Source organism: Heteronotia binoei, chromosome 11 (assembly GCF_032191835.1).
Source record: "Heteronotia binoei isolate CCM8104 ecotype False Entrance Well chromosome 11, APGP_CSIRO_Hbin_v1, whole genome shotgun sequence".
Taxonomy (NCBI): Eukaryota; Metazoa; Chordata; class Lepidosauria; order Squamata; family Gekkonidae; genus Heteronotia; species Heteronotia binoei.
The window spans coordinates 7,614,876-7,633,810 of NC_083233.1; the positions used below are offsets into that span (position 1 = coordinate 7,614,876).

Genomic DNA, 18,935 nt, shown 5'->3' on the forward strand with positions numbered 1-18,935 from the left:
AAGCCAGATTGGAAAGGGTCAAGGATAGAAGTATCCTCCAGGAAAGCTTGAAACTGCTCTGCCACAGCTTTCTCAATTACCTTGCCCAGAAATGGAAGATTTGAAACTGGGCTGTAATTGGCCAGGACCATAGGGTCCAAAAATGGCTTCTTTAAAAGTGGATGTACCACTGCCTCTTTGAGCCTAACTGGGAATGTCCCTGATGAAGGGACAGATTAACAATGTCAACCAGAGGGCTCCAGACATCGACACCACCTGCTTTGACAAGCCAAGATGGACACGGGTCCAGGGGACAGGTAGTAGGCTTCACTGCAGCCAAGATCCTATCTACATATTTCAGAGAAAGTCAACTGAAGTGGTCCTAAAAAGGGCCAGAAGACAGACAGTGGGCTTCCAGTTCTCATCCTGTATCAACTGTGGCTGGGAGAGGCAGGACTTTATCTGCAAAATAAGTTGCAAAAGTCTCACAGCCAATGTCCAATTCCCTAACTTTTGGGTTGCCTGTCGACACTCTTGTTATTCAAATATACCATTCAAATATAACCATGTTTAAAAATGTATAGGTCATATTGCATTTATGCAAGGCTTAATGAAATGTTCCACCCTACAACTACACAAGTCTCATCTGCAAAAATATTTGTCAAAGCAAAGAGATTTAATATCAGCTTCTTTCAACATTAACTGCAGCGACGTCTGTTTTTCAATTGCACCAATAATTACACCGATACAAACTTCAATTCAAGTAGACTCTGATGCTAACAAGTAGGAACTTTCCAAAGCTGAGAAAGTTTCACTTTCTGGAACCAGAAATGAGCAGATCAGCAGCGAGAAAGGAGGTGGCGTTTCTGCAAACTAGAGAAGCAGACAATCTTCATTTGCAACCTTCATGCACGGGAGAAGTCAGGAAAGAGGGTGAGACAGCTGGTGCTCTGTAAACTCCAGCAGGAACAATCAATCGCATTTGCAAAATTTACTTTGCACGGTGCAGTGTAGAAAGTGCTAGTTGTCTGTGAAATCCAACAGCGTCAAATTGATTTGCAACTCTGTTCTGGGTATAGCAAGAGACAAACATCCATGACACAGAAGAGAAAATTCTCAGGACAATTGTCCTAGAGTCGTTTACCTTCTGGCAAGGCCAAGGGAACAGAGCAAGAAGGCGCTGGTAGGATCATCAAGCTCCGGGTAGTGGTATCAGGAGCAAGTCCCTGACAATGTTCCATTGAATGGTTGCTGCTCTCTGGTGTTGCAATTGCTGACGTTATCATCATGGTCTTTTTATCCTTGCTTTTTAATACGTTCATAGTAAATGAAGCGTATTTTGGATTCTGCTTAATACTAATTGTGTAGACTTGCTTTTAGCTACTAACAGTCACTAGGCCTCTTTCTGACTATTCAGTATGTTGTGTGATGTGGGATGCTTCAGGCTTGCAGGTGGAAAGAGGCCGCGGGGAGACAACTGTAATCTGGTCTCCCTGGGCAACGCTGATAGACACCAACCGAAGAGAGGATTTGACCTTGACTACTGAGGTCTGAGAAAGAACTGTATACTATTCCAAGAGACTTTCAAACAGGCCTGTAGCCGGTGGGGGGGGGGGGGGGAGCAGATGGAATTTTCGGTAGGGGGGGCCATGGGGTATAAAATGACGTCAAAAACTTTTAAAAGAACTTGTCCTTGGTTACCAGAGGCAGCATTCTTGCAATCTCTAGGAGTTGCCTTCAACCCTGTCTGCATGCTGAGAAGAGAGCTTAGGGACTGGCACAGTTTCTCTTGGGCAGAGCAAAACATGGGGCTCAGTGGATGGAGGGGAGGGGATTGCATTTTGGCCCCTCCCAGCTCAAACAGCAGCAGCTGGAGGCAATGCCAGGCATGGGGAGGGGGGCAAGATTCACGCCTGTGGCCTGGGGCACCATGCCAGGAGGGGCCGTGGGGGGTACTTGATCACAGCATGTTTACACGGAAACCTCAGAGCCGGCCCCAGCTGAGCTGCTTGCTCCTGACCCCACTGCAAAGCAGACCACTGTCAGCCAAGGAAGGTGCCAATCCACCGGGAAGATAGCCAGGAGCGAACCATGGGGAGCAATGTCCTTGGGGGTATTGATGGGGAAGGTTGGGGCTTTGGGCCTGTGAAAGGAGATACACCCCCCCCCCCCCCCGCTGGATTGCTGCTGCTGTTTCTGATTCTAAACTACTAGGGTTGCCACTGCTCCATACCCTTCCCACAGCCGGTCACCTCCTCCTACTCTTATTGTGTTCTGGAGCCCCTTGGAGGCCCTCCGATGGAGGGGTCATACAAATGGAAGGGGGGGTTGAATGGAGTGGCCTGGCCCCTTCTGTAGCTACAGGCCTGCTTTCAAAAGACTTTTGATGGGTGTGGAAAAGTGAGTAGCCATTGCCACCTCCTCTGTAATAGATACCTTTTGATTGTACTCCAGTCTGGCAAGACCTGGACTAGTGACCACTTGCCATGTACTGCTTGCTTTAAGTATCATCATTAAAACTTTTTTTGATCCCACTCAAGAAGTCTCATGATTGAACCTGGGCAAAACCTTACAGTTGGCTGGAGATATCCCAAAATTACAACTGATCTCCAGGCCACAGAGATTAATTCCCCTGGAGAGAACGGCTGCTTTGGAAGGTGGAGTCTGTTACCGTTTTTGCGCACAGCTTACCTCGCAGTCACAGTCCTGCTCCCTCCGCAGCGTCGGGTCGAATTTCCCACATCTGCGCCGGAGTTACAGGAAGTGCCGCGGCTTTTGCATAGCAAACATAAACTGGGTTTTAGTGGTTTACGTTTGCTACACAAAAGCCGCGGCACTTCCTGTAACTCCGGCGCAGATGGTGGGAAATCCGACCCGACGCTGCGGAGGGAACAGGATTGTGACTGGAGGTGAGCTGTGTGCGAAAACGGTCTATGACATTATATCCTGCTGAGGTCTCTCCTTTTCCCAAACCCTGCCCTCCACAGGCTTCACCCTCCAAAACTCCAGGAATTTCCTAACCTTGAGGTGGCAACCTTAAGGTGCTGGCCTTCAGACATGTGCAGATGGGCAGTATGTCCCTCTCAGCAACAAGGGGTTTTGATCACCAATTCTTAGGCAAGAACTCCAGCACTTTCTGGAGTTGCCTTCTGCATTGGCAAAGAACCTGTATGTGGGAGTGTGAAGGACCATTAAGAACTACATTTCCCAAGGTACTTGATACCTGGCAACTGAGGTATTTTTCTAGGACAGGGAGAGAGAGAGAATGAAGACCACTGTTGCAACAACAGTGTTGCAACTCCGTCCCTTAAAGGAGTGTCCTGTTCATATTTGCTTTTGGGGAGCTTCCTTTGGAAGTGCTCAAAAATCCCAGATGAGAGGGTTTTTTGAGCATTTGAAAAGGAAGTTTGCAAAAGTTGAGAGTAAATCAGTAGATATCTGAGTGGAATCTGTCCCTTCTGGTACCTAAAACAAATGGGACTTAAAATGAAATCTGAATTACATCATGAAGCTTGCCTTCTATTCAATCAGACCATCAGTCCAGCAAGGTCAGTCTTGTCTCTTCAAACTGGCAGCAGCTCTCCAGGGTCTCAGACTGAGGTCTTCCATATTACCGACTGCCTGGTCCTTTTTAACTGAAGTCTACAGTAATACAGTCTCTTGGTTTGGTTTAACATTGGCTGGATTGTGCTTACAGATTTTACTTCACTGAGAGATATTTACTTTAATGTATTACACCTTTTAAAATGCCGGAATCAACACACAATAAAATGTCCTGTTAATAGTGATTCACAAAATTTTCCAGAAAATCTTTGACTTGAAAATTATGAATCTAGCCTGTAATTTTAATTTTGGTTAGATGAGTCACAACTTAAAAAGTGTTAAAAACAGACAAAGCTGAATGCTAAGTTGCCTAAAATTTGCTCAGAGCAAAAGAACAGACTTTGTCTGAATAGTGCCAGGACAGAAACTAGTCGAAAACTGGATGTGTAATCCGCAGCAAGAGAAAACCACAGCCATTCTGAAGCCCTAAAAATAAACAGAATTACATTTTTGTGTTTTGGTTGGAATGGCATATTGCAGAAGGAAAAATAAGATTTGTCGGGGGTGGGGGAGGATTTTTTTTTTGCAATTTTTGTGTGTGTGTGTGCACTCATACATTTATGTGCCCATGACTGGAAGTAATGGCAACCTCTGGCAACTCCTACTGGGGCATGGAGGATGTTCAGAGAAGTGGCTTGATAGCTTCTCTCTGCCCGGTATTCTCTGGAGGTCTCCCATCCAAATACTTGCCAGGGTTGGCTCTGCTTAGCTTCTAAGATCAGGCTTGCCTGGGCTATCCAGGTCAGGGCAGGAAAATAAGATCTGGAAGGGGGGAAATGTATTTTTCTCCAAAATCCATTTAAACTTCTGATCCCCCCCCCCCCTTTGCTTCTTCTCTCCACAGCCAAACAAAGCACACAAAGATTGACTGACCCTTTTATGCCAAAAACCGGAATTTTAAAAGGAATGGCATTTATGTTCTGAATGTATCTTATTTCAAAGCAGATGAATCTGGCTATTCAGGCAAAGGCTTAGAGGTGAGGGCAACTATCTAAACAAGTAAAAAGGTTGTAACAACCAGAACAGAGAAGATCCTCTTTCCCTTTTTGTGAAAGCTGCCACAACCGATCCCACAAGGACTCGCAGAGGGCATCTCAGTTTCCCCACACTATTTCCTCTTTCCCTCCCCCTGGCAAGCACCACATCCTTACCTTTCCCAGCTTCCTCCTCTCCTTTCTACCAACCAACCTACCTACCTTTTATCTGCTCCTCCATCTTTAGCTATATTTATTATTTATTTACTTCAATTATATCCTACCTTCTCCAGAATAGTGACCCAAAGCACCTTCCATCATTCTCCTCCCCTCCATTCTACCCTCACAAACAATCCTGTGAGGTAAGTTTGGGGAAGGAAAAAGTAACTGGCTCAAGGTCACTAAGTGGGCTTCCACAGCCGAGTCTCCCAGTTCCTAGTCTGAAGCGCTAGTCAACACACCACACAGACTTTCTTGGGGGATTGCTGTTGCACATTAGCAAGCAGCCAGGTCTGGTGGAATCGTGAAAGTCATATTGTCGCTGTTGGCTCTGGCCCTGATACATTCTCCATGAAAAGTCAAAACAACACTGGAAAGGGCCCCGCTCCATCCTCCTGCCTTTTACTGATAGAATCCAAGGCTTGAAGAAAGACAATACTGTTGTGGGTACCTAGCAACAGCTATTGAGGTCATCTGTTTCATAAAGCTGCTTCTAATATTTTGGAGGGGTTAACCCCCATTTTTTAAAAAACAAAATCAGATTTTGCTGCAAAACTGGAGCATTTTTCAGCTTTGTAGAAAGATCTGTTCTCTCCGTTCATGGCTTCAGTCTCTGGATTTAAATATCCACAGGTCTGGCCATTTGTAGATGTTTTGAGATGATACCTCAGGCCCAATCAAACATGCTGGCAGGGCAAGGTGCAGCTCTCAACTGGCATGGAAAGATTTTTATTTTTTTAAACACTCTTTGCAAGGTATGAACAAGGTTCTGTGTAACTCCAACTTTGCTACCCAAGTCAGTCCACACAGTTGGTGCAATAAAGCCTGGATTGCAGTGTTTAAATTCTGGCTCAAAATTCATTTTAGAACAGATCCCAACAGCCTTCTTGATTGTATGAAAAGAGACCCATATATTTCGTCCTGGACAGCAGTGCTTCTGTCTAAACTCAATCAATTGGGGTTAGAGGTAGATGATTTTTCTACCTCTGAAGAGTCATATATCTTCAGATGTATTAAACTGAGACTGTGGGAATTGGAGGAAACGAAATTACGGCCAACTCTCCCTTATACTTGCTCTCCAGCTTCCTTAGGTCCTTATGCTTTTTGTGGCAAAATGCCCAATTATCTATCAGACCTAACCACTCCAAGTCATCGCAGGGCATTTATGTTGGCCAGACTAAACGCGTTTCCCTCCAAAGTTTTACAAGGGAGATATCAGCGAGTCCCTTTAGCCGACAGACTTTGCTCCTGTGGAGCGAATACCCCTGACTCAATCCAGCATATATTGCTTGATTGTTCTTTTTACCATAACCTCCGTAAAGATTTATTTGGCAAGCTTTCTTTTTCTCCAGATTTGTCTATTCTGCCACCCTGTTATTATTTATTGAGTGATACTGAGGGGGTGGTTAGTGAGGCTGTGGCAAAATTTCTGGCTGACATCCTTAAATTTAATTCTGACCATGTTTGAATGTATCTGTAAGCTCGGTTTTATTTTGATTTTATCTCCAATGTTTAAATTTTTATATTCTGTGTATTTTTATCTGAATCTATTATGCCATTAAAGGTTTGGTATGATGATGGGTGTTATTTTAATCAATTTTTGGATCCTATATTTTGGGAGAGACATTACGGTTGCCCTTTTTGTAACTATAACAATATGAAAATAATGCAATTTCTGAAATCCCAGGAAAACTGGCTCCAAAATGAACATAGCAATTTGTTTGGTCCTCTCTAAGTTGCTTCATCAAAACTTGTATGGAGTATGTAGTATGCAAACCACAATCATATCTATCCCTCATTGAGGGAATTGCACTCAAAGCAAAGAAGTCTTTACCCACTGGGGGAAGATGGCAACAGGAGGGGTTTTTGCCGCCACCACTGAGAAGGCTTCTCAGGAGTCACACCTGTCTAATCTCAGGAGGTGAGGGCTCCCTAAGCAGAGCCTCAGAAGATGACCATAGTGGGTAGGGTCATAAGGGTGCAGGGTGATAAAAAGGGAACCAGAATGCTCCCCAGTTCTCAGTCTGGAATAAATGCATCGACAGTGGTGCCTAAAAACATTATCCGGGCAGTTTTGCAAGGAATGCTGCTTGAAACTGAAATCCCTTCACCACTCACCCCCTGTCTTCCTGAACTTTCATGAGAAGAATCCTGCAAAAGTTCAGGCAGCCTTTCAAAGAATCTCACATGAAGCTGCCTTATACTGAATCAGACCCTCGGTCCATCAGAGTCAGTATTGTCTACTCAGACTGGCAGTGGCTCTCCAAGGTCTCAAGCTAAGTTTTTTCACGCCTATAATGCCTGGACCCTTTTTTAGTGGAGATGCCAGGGATTGAACCTGGGACCTTCTGCTTACCAAGCAGATGCTCTACCACTGAGCCACCATCCCTCCCCTCAGAATGTCTTGGGGAAGTGAGGGCAGAAGAAGCATTAACTGCTCCAGTTGGAGGGGCGGCAGGGACAAAGGGTGAAGGGAGAAACTGTTGCCCTCCCCCCAACCACCACCTCAGACCACAATGCTATTTATTTATTTAATTCAGTTATCCCCACCTCTCTCTCCAGTGGGGACCCAAAGTAGCTTCCATCATTCTCCATTTCATCCTCACAACAACCCTGCGAGGGAGGTGAGCTGAGAGAGTGTAACCAGCCCAGAATCATATACCCAATTTTCACAAGTGGAGATTCAAACCTAGGACTCTCAGATACTAGCCTGGCACTCTTAACCACTACACCACACTGGCTCTCCAACTGCACCTTGTTTCATTCTAGAGCTGGCCATGAAAACAGTTCTGCATCCCCAGCAGATGGAGCCAGTTGAGGTGACATCTTTATGGAAAATCCTATCTATATAAAAGCCCAGGCATATTAGTGCTTTCTGACTCTCCCATTGGCCCATGATGCTCACCTCCTCACCCACTGGTGCATCAACCACCACTCAACAGTACTTACATCACATTGGCTGGGTCTGCTCATCTCCCCCACCCACTGCCAGTATGGCCATGTCTTCCCTGACAAAAAAAAAAGGTTTGTCTCTCCTCAGGTGGCAGCAATTCTGGCAGGCAGTGGCAGCCATCCAGAGGAGGCCTGGGTCAGACTGGGGAAGCTGCCTTCATATCCTATTGACCTGTCCCTCTAGATCCTCCATTTTCCCTAAGTGACTGTTACTAGGCAGCCATAGTATTAAAAGTTTGGTTCTGTCAGTAAAAGGCAGGGAGAGGAGGCTTTTCCCAGGCCTGTTTTGGCCTTTGAGAGAGCAGCAGCCCCACTATGACGGCCAGCATGACACAGCAGTTAGCACTTCACAATAGGGTCTGCCAGATCGAGGTTCATGCTGTGGAAGCTGACTGGGTGATTTTGGACCATTCACAGACTTTCAGCCTAACATACCTCACAGGGTTGTTATGCAGATCAAAAAGGGGAGAGAAAATTATGCAAGCTGCTTGGTTCCCACTGTGGAGAAAGACTGTCCTTTTCCTAGGTAGAGGCTGCAGGGAGGGGGGAGGAGATGGAAAGCTGAAGTCAGAGGGGCAGATAAAGGTAGGTTGATGGATGGCAGGGAAAGAGATAGGATTGCCAACTCAAGTTTGGGAAATTCCTGGAGATTGCAGGGGTGGAGCCTGGAGAAGGTTTGGCTTGAGGAGGAGTGAAACCTGAAACAGGAACAATGCCAGACTCCACCCTCCAAACCAGCCAATTCTTCCTGGGGAAAAACTATTGTCAATCTCCAGGTGACACCTGGAGATCACTCATAATTACAACTGCTCTCCAGATGGCAGAGATCAGCTCCCCTGGAGAATATGGTGGACTTTGTGTCATCATACCCTGCCAAGGTCAGTCCCTATATAACAGTCATTGTGACGTGGCAGTTAGTGCTTCAGAGCAGGGTCCGCGAGACCCAGGTTCTTGCTGAGGGAGCTGACTGTGTAATTATGGACCACCCACAGACTTGAGCTTAACCTACCTCTCAGGATTGTTGTGCAGATTGGTGAGAGAGCCAGTTTAGTGTAGTGGTTAAGTATGTGGACTCTTATCTGGAAGAATCAGCTTTGATTCCTGACTCCTTCACTTGCAGCTGCTGGAATAGCCTTTGGTTAGCCATGGCTCTCGCAGAGCTGCCCTTGAAAGGACAGCTTCTGTGATAGCTCTCTCAGCCCCACCCACTTCACAGGGTGTCTGTTGTGGGGGTGGAAGATAAAGGAGATTGTAAGCCGCTCCAAGACTCTGAGATTTGGAGTGGAGGGCAGGATATAAATCTAATGTCGTCGTTGTCGTCTTCTTCAGATCAAAGGAGGGAGAGAAGAATGATGTAAGCAGCTTTGGTCTCTCAGCATCATGCCCCTTCCCACAAACTCCCCATAATTATTCTTCCTTCTGGGCCTTCTGGGCCTGTTTCAGAGCTTTGATCCACCACACACACAGGGACACACACACACACACACAGGGGTGGGTGGGAAGACAGCAAGGGTGGGGGTGAGTGAAGATCAAGGTTTGGGAGGTGGGTGGGAAGACAGTAAGGGTGGCGGGTGAGTGAATACTAAAAACATAAGAACATAAGAGAAGACATGTTGGATCAGGCCAATGGCCCATCCAGTTCAACACTCTGTATCACACAGTGGCCAAAATACACACACACACACACACTGTGGCTAATAGCCACTGAAGGACCTCTGCTCCATATTTTTATCCAATCCCCTCTTGAAGCTGGCTATGCTTGTAGCCGCCACCACCTCCTGTGGCAGTGAATTCCACATGCTAGTCACCCTTTGGGTGAAGAAGTACTTACTTTTATCCGTTTTAACCTGACTGCTCAACAATTTCATCGAATGCCCACGAGTTCTTGTATTGTGAGAAAGGGAGAAAAGTACTTCTTTCTCTACTTTCTCCATCCCATGCATAATCTTGTAAACCTCTATTATGTCACACCGCAGTCGACGTTTCTCCAAGCTAACGAGCCCCAAGCGTTTTAAGCTTTCTTCCTAGGGAAAGTGTTCCAAACCTTTAATTATTCTAGTTGCCCTTTTCTGGACTTTTTCCAATGCTATAATATCCTATTTGAGGTGCGGTGACCAGAATTGCACACAGTACTCCAAATGAGACCGCACCATCGATTTATACAGGGGCATTATGATACTGGCTGATTTGTTTTCAATTCCCTTCCTAATAATTCCCAGCATGGCATTGGCCTTTTTTATTGCAAACGCATACTGTCTTGACATTTTCAGTGAGTTATCTACCACGACCCCAAGATCTTTCTCTTGGTCAGTCTCTGCCAGTTCACACCCCATCAACTTGTATTTGTAGCTGGGATTCTTGGCCCCAATGTGCATTACTTTGCACTTGACCACACTGAACCTCATCTGCGACATTGACGCCCACTCACCCAGCCTCAACAGATCTCTTTGGAGTGCCTCACAATCCTCTCTGGTTTTCACCACCCTGAACAACTTAGTGTCATCTGCAAACTTTGCCACTTCACTGCTTACTTCCAACTCCAGATCGTTAATGAACAAGTTAAAGAGCATGGGACCCAGTACTGAGCCCTGAGGCACCCCACTGCTTACCGTCCTCCACTGCCAAGACTGCCCATTTATACTCACTCTTTGCTTCCAATTAATTATGATGATGATGATGATGATGATGATATTGGATTTATATCCCGCCCTCCACTCCGAAGAGTCTCAGAGCGGCTCACAATCTCCTTTATCTTCCTCCCCCACAACAGACACCCTGTGAGGTGGGTGGGGCTGGAGAGGGCTCTCACAGCAGCTGCCCTTTCAAGGACAACCTCTGCCAGAGCTATGGCTGACCCAAGGCCATTTCAGCAGGTGCAAGTGGAGGAGGGGGGAATCAAACCCGGTTCTTCCAGATAAGAGTCCGCACACTTAACCACTACACCAAACTGGCTCTCCAGTAATTAGCCAGTTTTTGATCCACAAGAGGACCTGTCCTTTTATTCAATGACTCTTGAGCTTACTAAGGAGCCTTTGATGAGGAACTTTATCAAAAGCTCTCTGGAAGTCAATGTAAACAACATCTATTGGGTCCCCTTTGTCCTCATTTGTTCACCCCCTCAAAGAACTGTAACAGGTTAGTGAGGCAAGATCTTCCCTTACAGAACCCATGCTGAATCTTCCTCAATAACTCGTGTTCATCAATGTGCCTGCTCATTCACACTGACATTGACTGATGTATCGATATATTAGTTGTTTTAATTATGTAAATTATTATTGTATTTTAATTCTGAATTTTATTGTTAGAATTTTTATGCTGTGAGCCGCCCTGAGCCCGCTTTGGTGGGGTAGGGCAGGATATAAATCAAATAAAATGAAATGAAATGAAAAATGAAAATGTCCTTGATAATGGTTTCTACCAACTTTCCCGGTATTGAAGTCAGACTGACTGGCCTGTAATTTCCCAGATCTCCTCTGGAACCCTTTTTAAAGATGGGGGTGACATTTGCTACCTTCCAGTCCTCAGGAACGGAGGCAGATTTCAATGAAAGATTGCATATTTTTGGCAGGAGATCCACAAGTTCAACTTTGAGTTCATTCAGAACTCTTGGATGTATGCCATCCGGACCTGGTGACTTATTAGTTTTTAATTCGTCAATCAGTTGTAGGACCTCCTCTCTTGTCACCTCAATCTGACTCAGGTCTTTCAACACCCCTTCCAAAATTAGTGGTTCTGGGACGGGCAAAAAGTTCTCATCTTCCACAGTGAAGACGGAGGCAAAAAATGCATTCAGCTTCTCAGCCATTTCCCTATCCTCGTTCAGTAATCCTTTTACCCCATGGTCATCCAAGGGCCCCACTGCCTCCCTGGCTGGTTTCCTGCTTCTAATATATTTGAAGAAATTTTTATTGTTGGTCTTTATGTCTTTTGCAATATGCTCCTCATGGTCCCTTTTTGCCTGCCTGATCACAATCTTGCATTTGATTTGCCACAGCCTGTGTTCCCTTTTATTAATCTCACTTGGACTGGTTTTCCACTTCTTAAAGGAGTCCTTCTTACCTTTTACAGCTTCCATTACTTTGTTTGTTAAGCATACAGGCCTTCTCTTACATCTGATTGTGCCTTTCCTAACTTGTGGTATATATTTTATCTGAGCTTCTAGGATTATAGTTTTAAATAGCCTCCAAGCTTCCCCAAGGAAGCTAAGAGTTGGGGTGAGTGAGAAGACAGCAAGGGTGGCAGGTGAGTGAAGACCAAGTACACCAGACAAATCCCCCCTCCCAGTACCCCAGACAAATGCCTAATTCCCCCCGCCCAAGGTTGTGCTCAGAGGAGTGATGCCAGCCTCCTCCATACCCACTTTGACATGGGCATCTTAGTAAAGCGTTCTCCTAAGAGAGCACACAACAAGGCTTTGCTCCCCCTCCCTTCCAGTTCCAGTTGAAATGGGTAAGGGGGAGGCTGGCATTGTGCCTCTGACTGCACCGGGGGGCGAGGGCTGGAGTGTGGTGCTGCATTGCAGTGTCGCAAATAAGAGAAGAAGGGAGGGGGCAGGAGGGGGTGTGGCGCATGCGGGCAGAGGGAAGGGGCAGTGGGGCATGGCACCACAGGGTGGCAGTGGAGAGGGGGCACGGCGCAGCAAGTCTGCCTGAGGCTCTCTGCACCCTAGGGCAGGCCACCTTCCACCCTCTCAGCACTCTCAGAGGAGCAACGCCAGCCTCCCCCTTACCCACTTAGACGTGGGCATCTCAATAAAGCATCCTCTTAAGAGAGCACACAATGAGGCTTCGCTCACCCCTCGAAGCAGGTAAGGAGGAGGCTGGCGTTGCTCCTCTGAGCGCACCAGGAGGGCAGAAGGTGGCCTGTCCCCCAGTGCACTCAGGAGCCCACCACTGCCCACCGTCCCTGCCCCCGCCAAGTGCTCAGGAGTCCAATTCTGCACCGCCCCTCCCGGAGCCCTGGGCAAATGCCTAATTTGCCTAGTGGGTGAGCTGGCCCTGTGAGCACGTGAGCAAATACACACAAATTTTCACTGCTCTGCTCACAGCTTTTCAGTCTAAATGCATAGATGATCCCTCCATGCTCGGTTTACATGATAGGTGCTCACAAGTTTAATGCTAGGAGCTCACACAGTAGAAGTGGGTAAGGGGGAGGCTGGCGTCGCTCATCTGGGTGTGCCGGGGGGACAGGGGCTGGAGCACTGTGTCACATTGCGGCACCGCAAATAAAAGAAAAAGGGAGGGGAGGGGGCACGGCGTGTGCGGGCAGAGGGGAGGGGTGGCGGGGCATGGCATGGCACTACAAGGCGGCACCATAGAGAGGGCACGGCAAGTCTGCCTGGGGCGCTGTGCACCCTACGGCCGGCCCTGTATGCTCACACTAAAGGGAACCTTGGTTAGGGGTTAGGGCATAGTTGGAGGGGCTGGGAAGACATCAAGGGTGGCGGGGAGTGAATGCCTTCACTTGGGAGGGTGGGAAGACAGCAGGAATGGGGAGCACTCACCCAGAGACTCTTTCTAGAGCCTGCTGTATTTTCCCCTACAACAGGCCTTATTCCTAGTTGTTGTCCTTGCAATTTCCCTTGTAAGGACAACAAACTTCCCTAGAACTGGCTGCAGTTCGGTGAAATGTGCACATTTGAATCTTGTCTATATTCATGGAAAGAAAATCTGGAAAGCTGTCAAGTGAGTAAAGGAGGAACTGTGATGTGGGAGCAGGCAACAACAGGGCCACCCGGGCCTCCCTGAAAGCCCTGCCTCCATGTGATTGGGCACTTGGAAGTTACAAGTCTTCTAAGAGGACTCAGACAGGAAACTGGCAGGGAAACCACAAGCTCCATGAAAGTTGGCACACAAGTCTTACTTTGTGAAAGAGCTGGAGAAGAGTCCGATGAATGCAATTGCTGCTCCAGAGGCAGCTGTTGTCCTGCAGCCAATCCGGTCTGTGAAGATGCTCACGATGGGAGAGCAGAAGAAGATCATCCCCATGCCCAGGGATCCAACCCACGCTGTAGACGGAAGGAGGAGGAGGAGAAGAAGAAATTCAGTCTTGGGGGAGATGGGTTAGCTGAGCAGCAGCAAGAAACAAGCCAATGTAAACACCAGTGTGCTCAAGCGGAGAGCCAGACACAACTCCAGGAGCACCTTAGAGGCCAACAAGATTTTCAGGGTACCAGCTTTCAAGAATCATAGTTCCCTTGGTGCATCATCTGAGATGGGAGCTTTGATTCTCGAAAACCCATTCCCCCCCCCCCCCCAACCCTTGCTGGTCTCTAAGGTGCTCCTGGACTTGAATCCAGCTCTTCTATTGCAGAGCAACACAGCTACCTTCTGAAACTAAAGGAGAGACAAACCCAGGCCTAGGTTATAGGACTAACCTATACTCAAAAAGGAGGACCTCTCTCTTCCCAGAATGCGGGCCACCACCCCACATACTGCACACAGCACCACGTAACAAGAGAACAAGTTACAAGAGAACACCACTGAACAAGAGAAGCCATGTTGGATCAGGCCAATGGCCCATCCAGTCCAACATTCTGTGTCACACAGTGGCCAACCCCCCCCCCCCAGGTGCCATCAGGAGGTCCATCAGTGGGGCCAGGACACTAGAAGCCCTCCCACTGTTGCCCCTCCCAAGCACCAAGAATACAGAGCATCACTGCCCCAGACAGAGAGTTCCATCAATACCCTGTGGCTAACAGCCACTGATGGACCTCTGCTCCATGTGTTTATCCAATCCCCTCCTGAAGCTGGCTATGCTTGCAGCCGCCACCACCACCTCCTGTGGCAGTGACTTCCATGTGTTAATCACTCTTTGGGTGAAGAAGGATTTCCTTTTATCAGTTCTAATCTGACTGCTCAGCAATTTCATTGAATGTCCATGAATTCTCGTATTGTGAGAGGGGGAGAAAAGTACTTCTTTCTCTACTTTCTCCATCCTATGCATAATCTTGTAAATCTCTATCATGTCACCCTAGGTTAATGTTTCTCCAAGCTAAAGAGCCCCAAGCGTTTTATCCTTTCTTTATAGGAAAAGTGTTCCAACCCTTTAATCATTCTAGTTGCCCTTTTTCTGCACTTTTTCCAATGCTGTAATATCTTTTTTGAGGTGCGGTGACCAGAATTGTACACAGTATTCCAAATAAGGCTGCACCATCAATCTATACAGGGGCATTATGATACTGGCTGATTTGTTTTCAGTTCCCTTCCTAATAATTTCTAGCATGGCATTGGCCTTTTTTATTGTAGTTGCACACTATCTCAACATTTTCAGTGAGTTATCTACCACGATCCCAAGATCTCTCTCTTGGTCAGTCTCCACCAGTTCACACCCCATCAATTTGTATGTATAGTTAGGATTTTTGGTCCCAATGTGCATTACCTTGCACTTGGTCACACTGAACCTCATTTGCCATGTTGATGCCCACTCGCCCAGTCTCAACAAATCCCTTTGGAGTGCCTCATAATCCTCTCTGGTTCTCACCACACTGAACAATGTAGTGTCATCCGCAAACTTAAGTCACTTCACTGCTCACTCCCAACTCCAAATCACACTGCAGCTCTTTGCTGTCCTGCCCCATGGAGAGCCACCTCCTGCCTTATCCAGAGACCTGTTCGCAAAGCAATTCATTTGGGACTTCAGTGAAAGGGTCAGTTCTTGGAAGATGTGGAAAAAAAATGTGGGTCAAAGCATACCTTCTCCCCATCTGCCAGGACAAAAGTTTCCCTTAAAACTTTCCCAGGACAAGTTTCTTTTGCACCACACTGGCCTGAGATCAGTGGGCTGTATATGTCTGAATCTTGACAACGTTCAGTTGAAGGAAAGCTATAGGCCCCAGGGTAAGGAAAGGGGGTGGGATGTTGCGAGATGGGGCAGACAACAGGATTGTCAAGGGAGTGCACAAGAGATGCTCTTTCATGGCTGAACAGGAAAATGTCAAGAATGGATACAGGCTACATGGATGATACAGGGCCTGAGTCATGGACATAATTATGAAGAAGATATTGGATTTATATCCCGCCCTCCACTCCGAAGAGTCTCAGAGCGGCTCACAATCTCCTTTCCCTTCCTCCCCCACAACAAACACCTTGTGAGGTAGATGATGATATTGGATTTATATCCCGCCCTCCACCCCGAAGAGTCTCAGAGTGGCTCAGAATCTCCTTTCCCTTCCTCCCCCACAACAGACACCCTGTGAGATAGATGAAGATATTGGATTTATATCCCGCCCTCCACTCCGAAGAGTCTCAGAGCGGCTCACAATCTCCTTTATCTTCCTCCTCCACAAGACACCCTGTGAGGTGGGTGGGGCTGGAGAGGGCTTTCACAGCAGCTGCCCTTTCAAGGACAATGTGAGGGCTATGGCTGACCCAAGGCCATGCTAGCAGGTGCAAGTGGAGGAGTGGGGAATCAAACCCGGTTCTCCCAGATAAGTGTCCGCACACTTCACCACTACACCAAACTGGCTCTCCTATTATAGGAAGAGAAAAACCTGCATCACCTTCTCCCACCTTTAAAGATGTGAGGGGGTAAAGAGGATTGATAGCAGCACCTCCATCTTACTGGGGACCTACAATGACTGCCAACAGCTTGGTTCACAGATCCATATTTACGGAAACACCAAAGAGGCCGCAGGCAGTCTCTTCCTGTCCCCTCTCACACCAGCAGAGGCACAAGAGACTCCACTAGGTTGCCTGCAGCAGGAAGGCAATGTTATCAAAACATCCCACTGAACTCCATCACAGCAAAGCTCAGCTAGGCATTTCATTCATACCGTATTCAACAGGTATGTGGAATGTTCTTGAGACTGTGTCCACAGTCTCAGCTTTTCCTTCCATACACTTGGCATTTGTATTTAAATTCACGTGGCTTAATGGAAGATTTGGGGGAGATCTTTCTTGTCATTATGGAGGGCTCATCCCAGCAGGCAGCAGCAAGGCCAAAGTGGAGCAAATTTTAAAAAGTACTAAGAAGCCGACTTCGAAAAACACTCCAGAATGTTTTCTTGTGCCTCATATATTTTGAATACAACTCTTCAGACACAACTGCCCATTTTTTAAAGAATATGTAAATCAAATAATAGATTGCAACATTTAGAAATTAATCATGTAGAGAAAGAAAATATTTTCTTTCTGAGAAGAACAAATGTAAGCATGTATAAATGTACAAAACTGAGACAAAAATCTTTATAATATATAAAAGCCTTGCGTACTAGAACTTTCTAGTTCTTCCATTGGCTGTGTTGCATACCACATCAGCTATTGGCCCATGAACTGCCAGCCAAGAGAATCTGTGTGCCATTAGCTGGGTCTACTCTTCTCCCCTGCCCACTGCTGGCCCCAGGACAGACGATGATTGGGCTACTGAGGAAACTGCTAGGCAACAGCTGTTGCTAGGCAACCAAGTTTGTTTCTGTCAGTAAAAGACAACCAACCTCAGTTCTGTCAGTAAAAGGCAGGGGGACGAGGTCTTTTCCAGGCCTCTTTTGACCTTTGAGGGAGAACTCACTGGGCCCAGTCCTGACTACAGTTGCCAGCTCCAGGTTGGTTGGAAATTCCTGGAGATTTTGTGGTGGAGTCTAAGGAAGCCAGAGTTTGGGGAGGGGAGAGACTTCAGCTGAATATTATGTCATTGAGTCCACCCTCCAATGCAGTTATTTTCTCCATCTGTTGTCTGGAGATCAGTTGTGATACCAGATCTTCAGGCTCCACTTGGAGGTTGGCTACCCTATGCCTGGCTGCTTGCTACTGCTGCTGGGAAGAGTTAGGGTTGCCAACGTGAGGTTGGGAAATTCCTGGAGATTGGAGGGGTGGAGCCTAGAGAGGCTGGAGTTTGAGGAGGGGTGAGACCTCAGTTAGTTACAAAGCCATAGACTCCAACCAGAAGTGATGTCATCGGGGTGTGTGAACGCTTGGCCCACCCTGTGTCCAGCCCTCTCCTGCTTCAAAGGGAGCCAGAAAGACCTCTTTCCAACTCCCTCTGAAACGGGAGTGGACTGGGCACGGGTGGCCCAAGCTGCACATTCTTGAAGAAAGAACACGCGGCGTTCTTGAAGAAAGAACACACTGCGTTCTTGAAGAAAGAACACACAGCTCAGGCAGCCCCATGCCCAGCCCTCTCCCGCTTCATAAGGGTCAGCATGAGCAGGGCCAGGGAGGGGGTGCCTGCCCCCGCTCCTGCGGTGAGGTGGCGCACCAGGCGGCTGCCTATCTCGCCGACTCCTACGCACCGACCCTGCCTAAGTAGAGGCTGCGGGGAGAAAGGAGGAGATGGAAAGCTGAAATCAGATCAATTCTCATACAGAAAATGGCTGCATTGGGTGAGTGGGAGGACACCAAGTTTGGGGGGGGTGGGAGTGAATGCCTTCATTTGGGTGAGTGGATGGGAAGACAGCAAGGGTGGGGGCACTCACCCAGAGCCTCTTTCTAGAGCCTGTTGTATTTTACATCACAATGGATCTTATTCCTAGATTAAAAATAATTCCCAACTTTACTAGTTTATAAATTAAACATTCACTGGATCAACATATTTCCCCACTTCCTTCTGGTTTATTTGAAACAATTTTTGTGTCTTTCTGATCACAGCATTCCATAATATTACTCAAAAGTGGAATAAGTTAAAAAGTGTGTGCTTTTTAAGTCCCCCATTGGAAAATTTGGATTAAGCCGATCCACAAAAGTGGAGACAATTCCACATGCCCCTCCTGAACACAGCAGCTCTGGTGTGGGCGCCTCATATTCTACAGTGAAAACTGATGCAAAGAATTCCTTTACTTTTTCCACAAAAAGCCCCGTCTTCCTTTAGCAAATCTTTAAACCTCTTTTTCATCCAAGGGTGTTTATTTGTGTGTGTGTGTGTCAAGTTACATTGCACTTAAAGCAAGCCTTGGTGGGTTTTTCAAGGCAAGAGATGTTCACTGCATCATGAGCCTGGTATTCCTTGGTTGTCTGACTTAAGGCTGACCCAGCTTAGCTTTCAAGATCTGATGAGATTGGGCTAGCCTGGGCCATCCAGGCGAGGAGAACCTCTAGCAGCCAAACTTTTTTTTCTCCTGGACTTCTCAACATCCTTAGTGCCAATGTGCACCATGAGCAGTGTTCCCTCTAAGCTGAGTCAGTGTGCGCTAGCTCATAATTTTTTAGTCTCCAGCTCACATATTTTTGTCTCAGCTCAGGAAAAATGGCCCTAGAGCAAACGAATTTATGCAGC

The 18,935-nt window shown here is 47.1% G+C and overlaps 1 protein-coding gene across 1 annotated transcript in view; it reads right to left on the reverse strand.

Annotated features, from left to right (window-relative positions):
• Positions 1–18,935, reverse strand: part of SLC16A2 (solute carrier family 16 member 2) — a 159,386-nt gene that overhangs the window by 25,299 nt on the left and 115,152 nt on the right. The window contains exon 2 of the mRNA XM_060249105.1: positions 13,590–13,734. Coding sequence (XP_060105088.1) covers positions 13,590–13,734 — 145 coding nt within the window. The remainder of the gene's footprint in view (positions 1–13,589; positions 13,735–18,935) is intronic.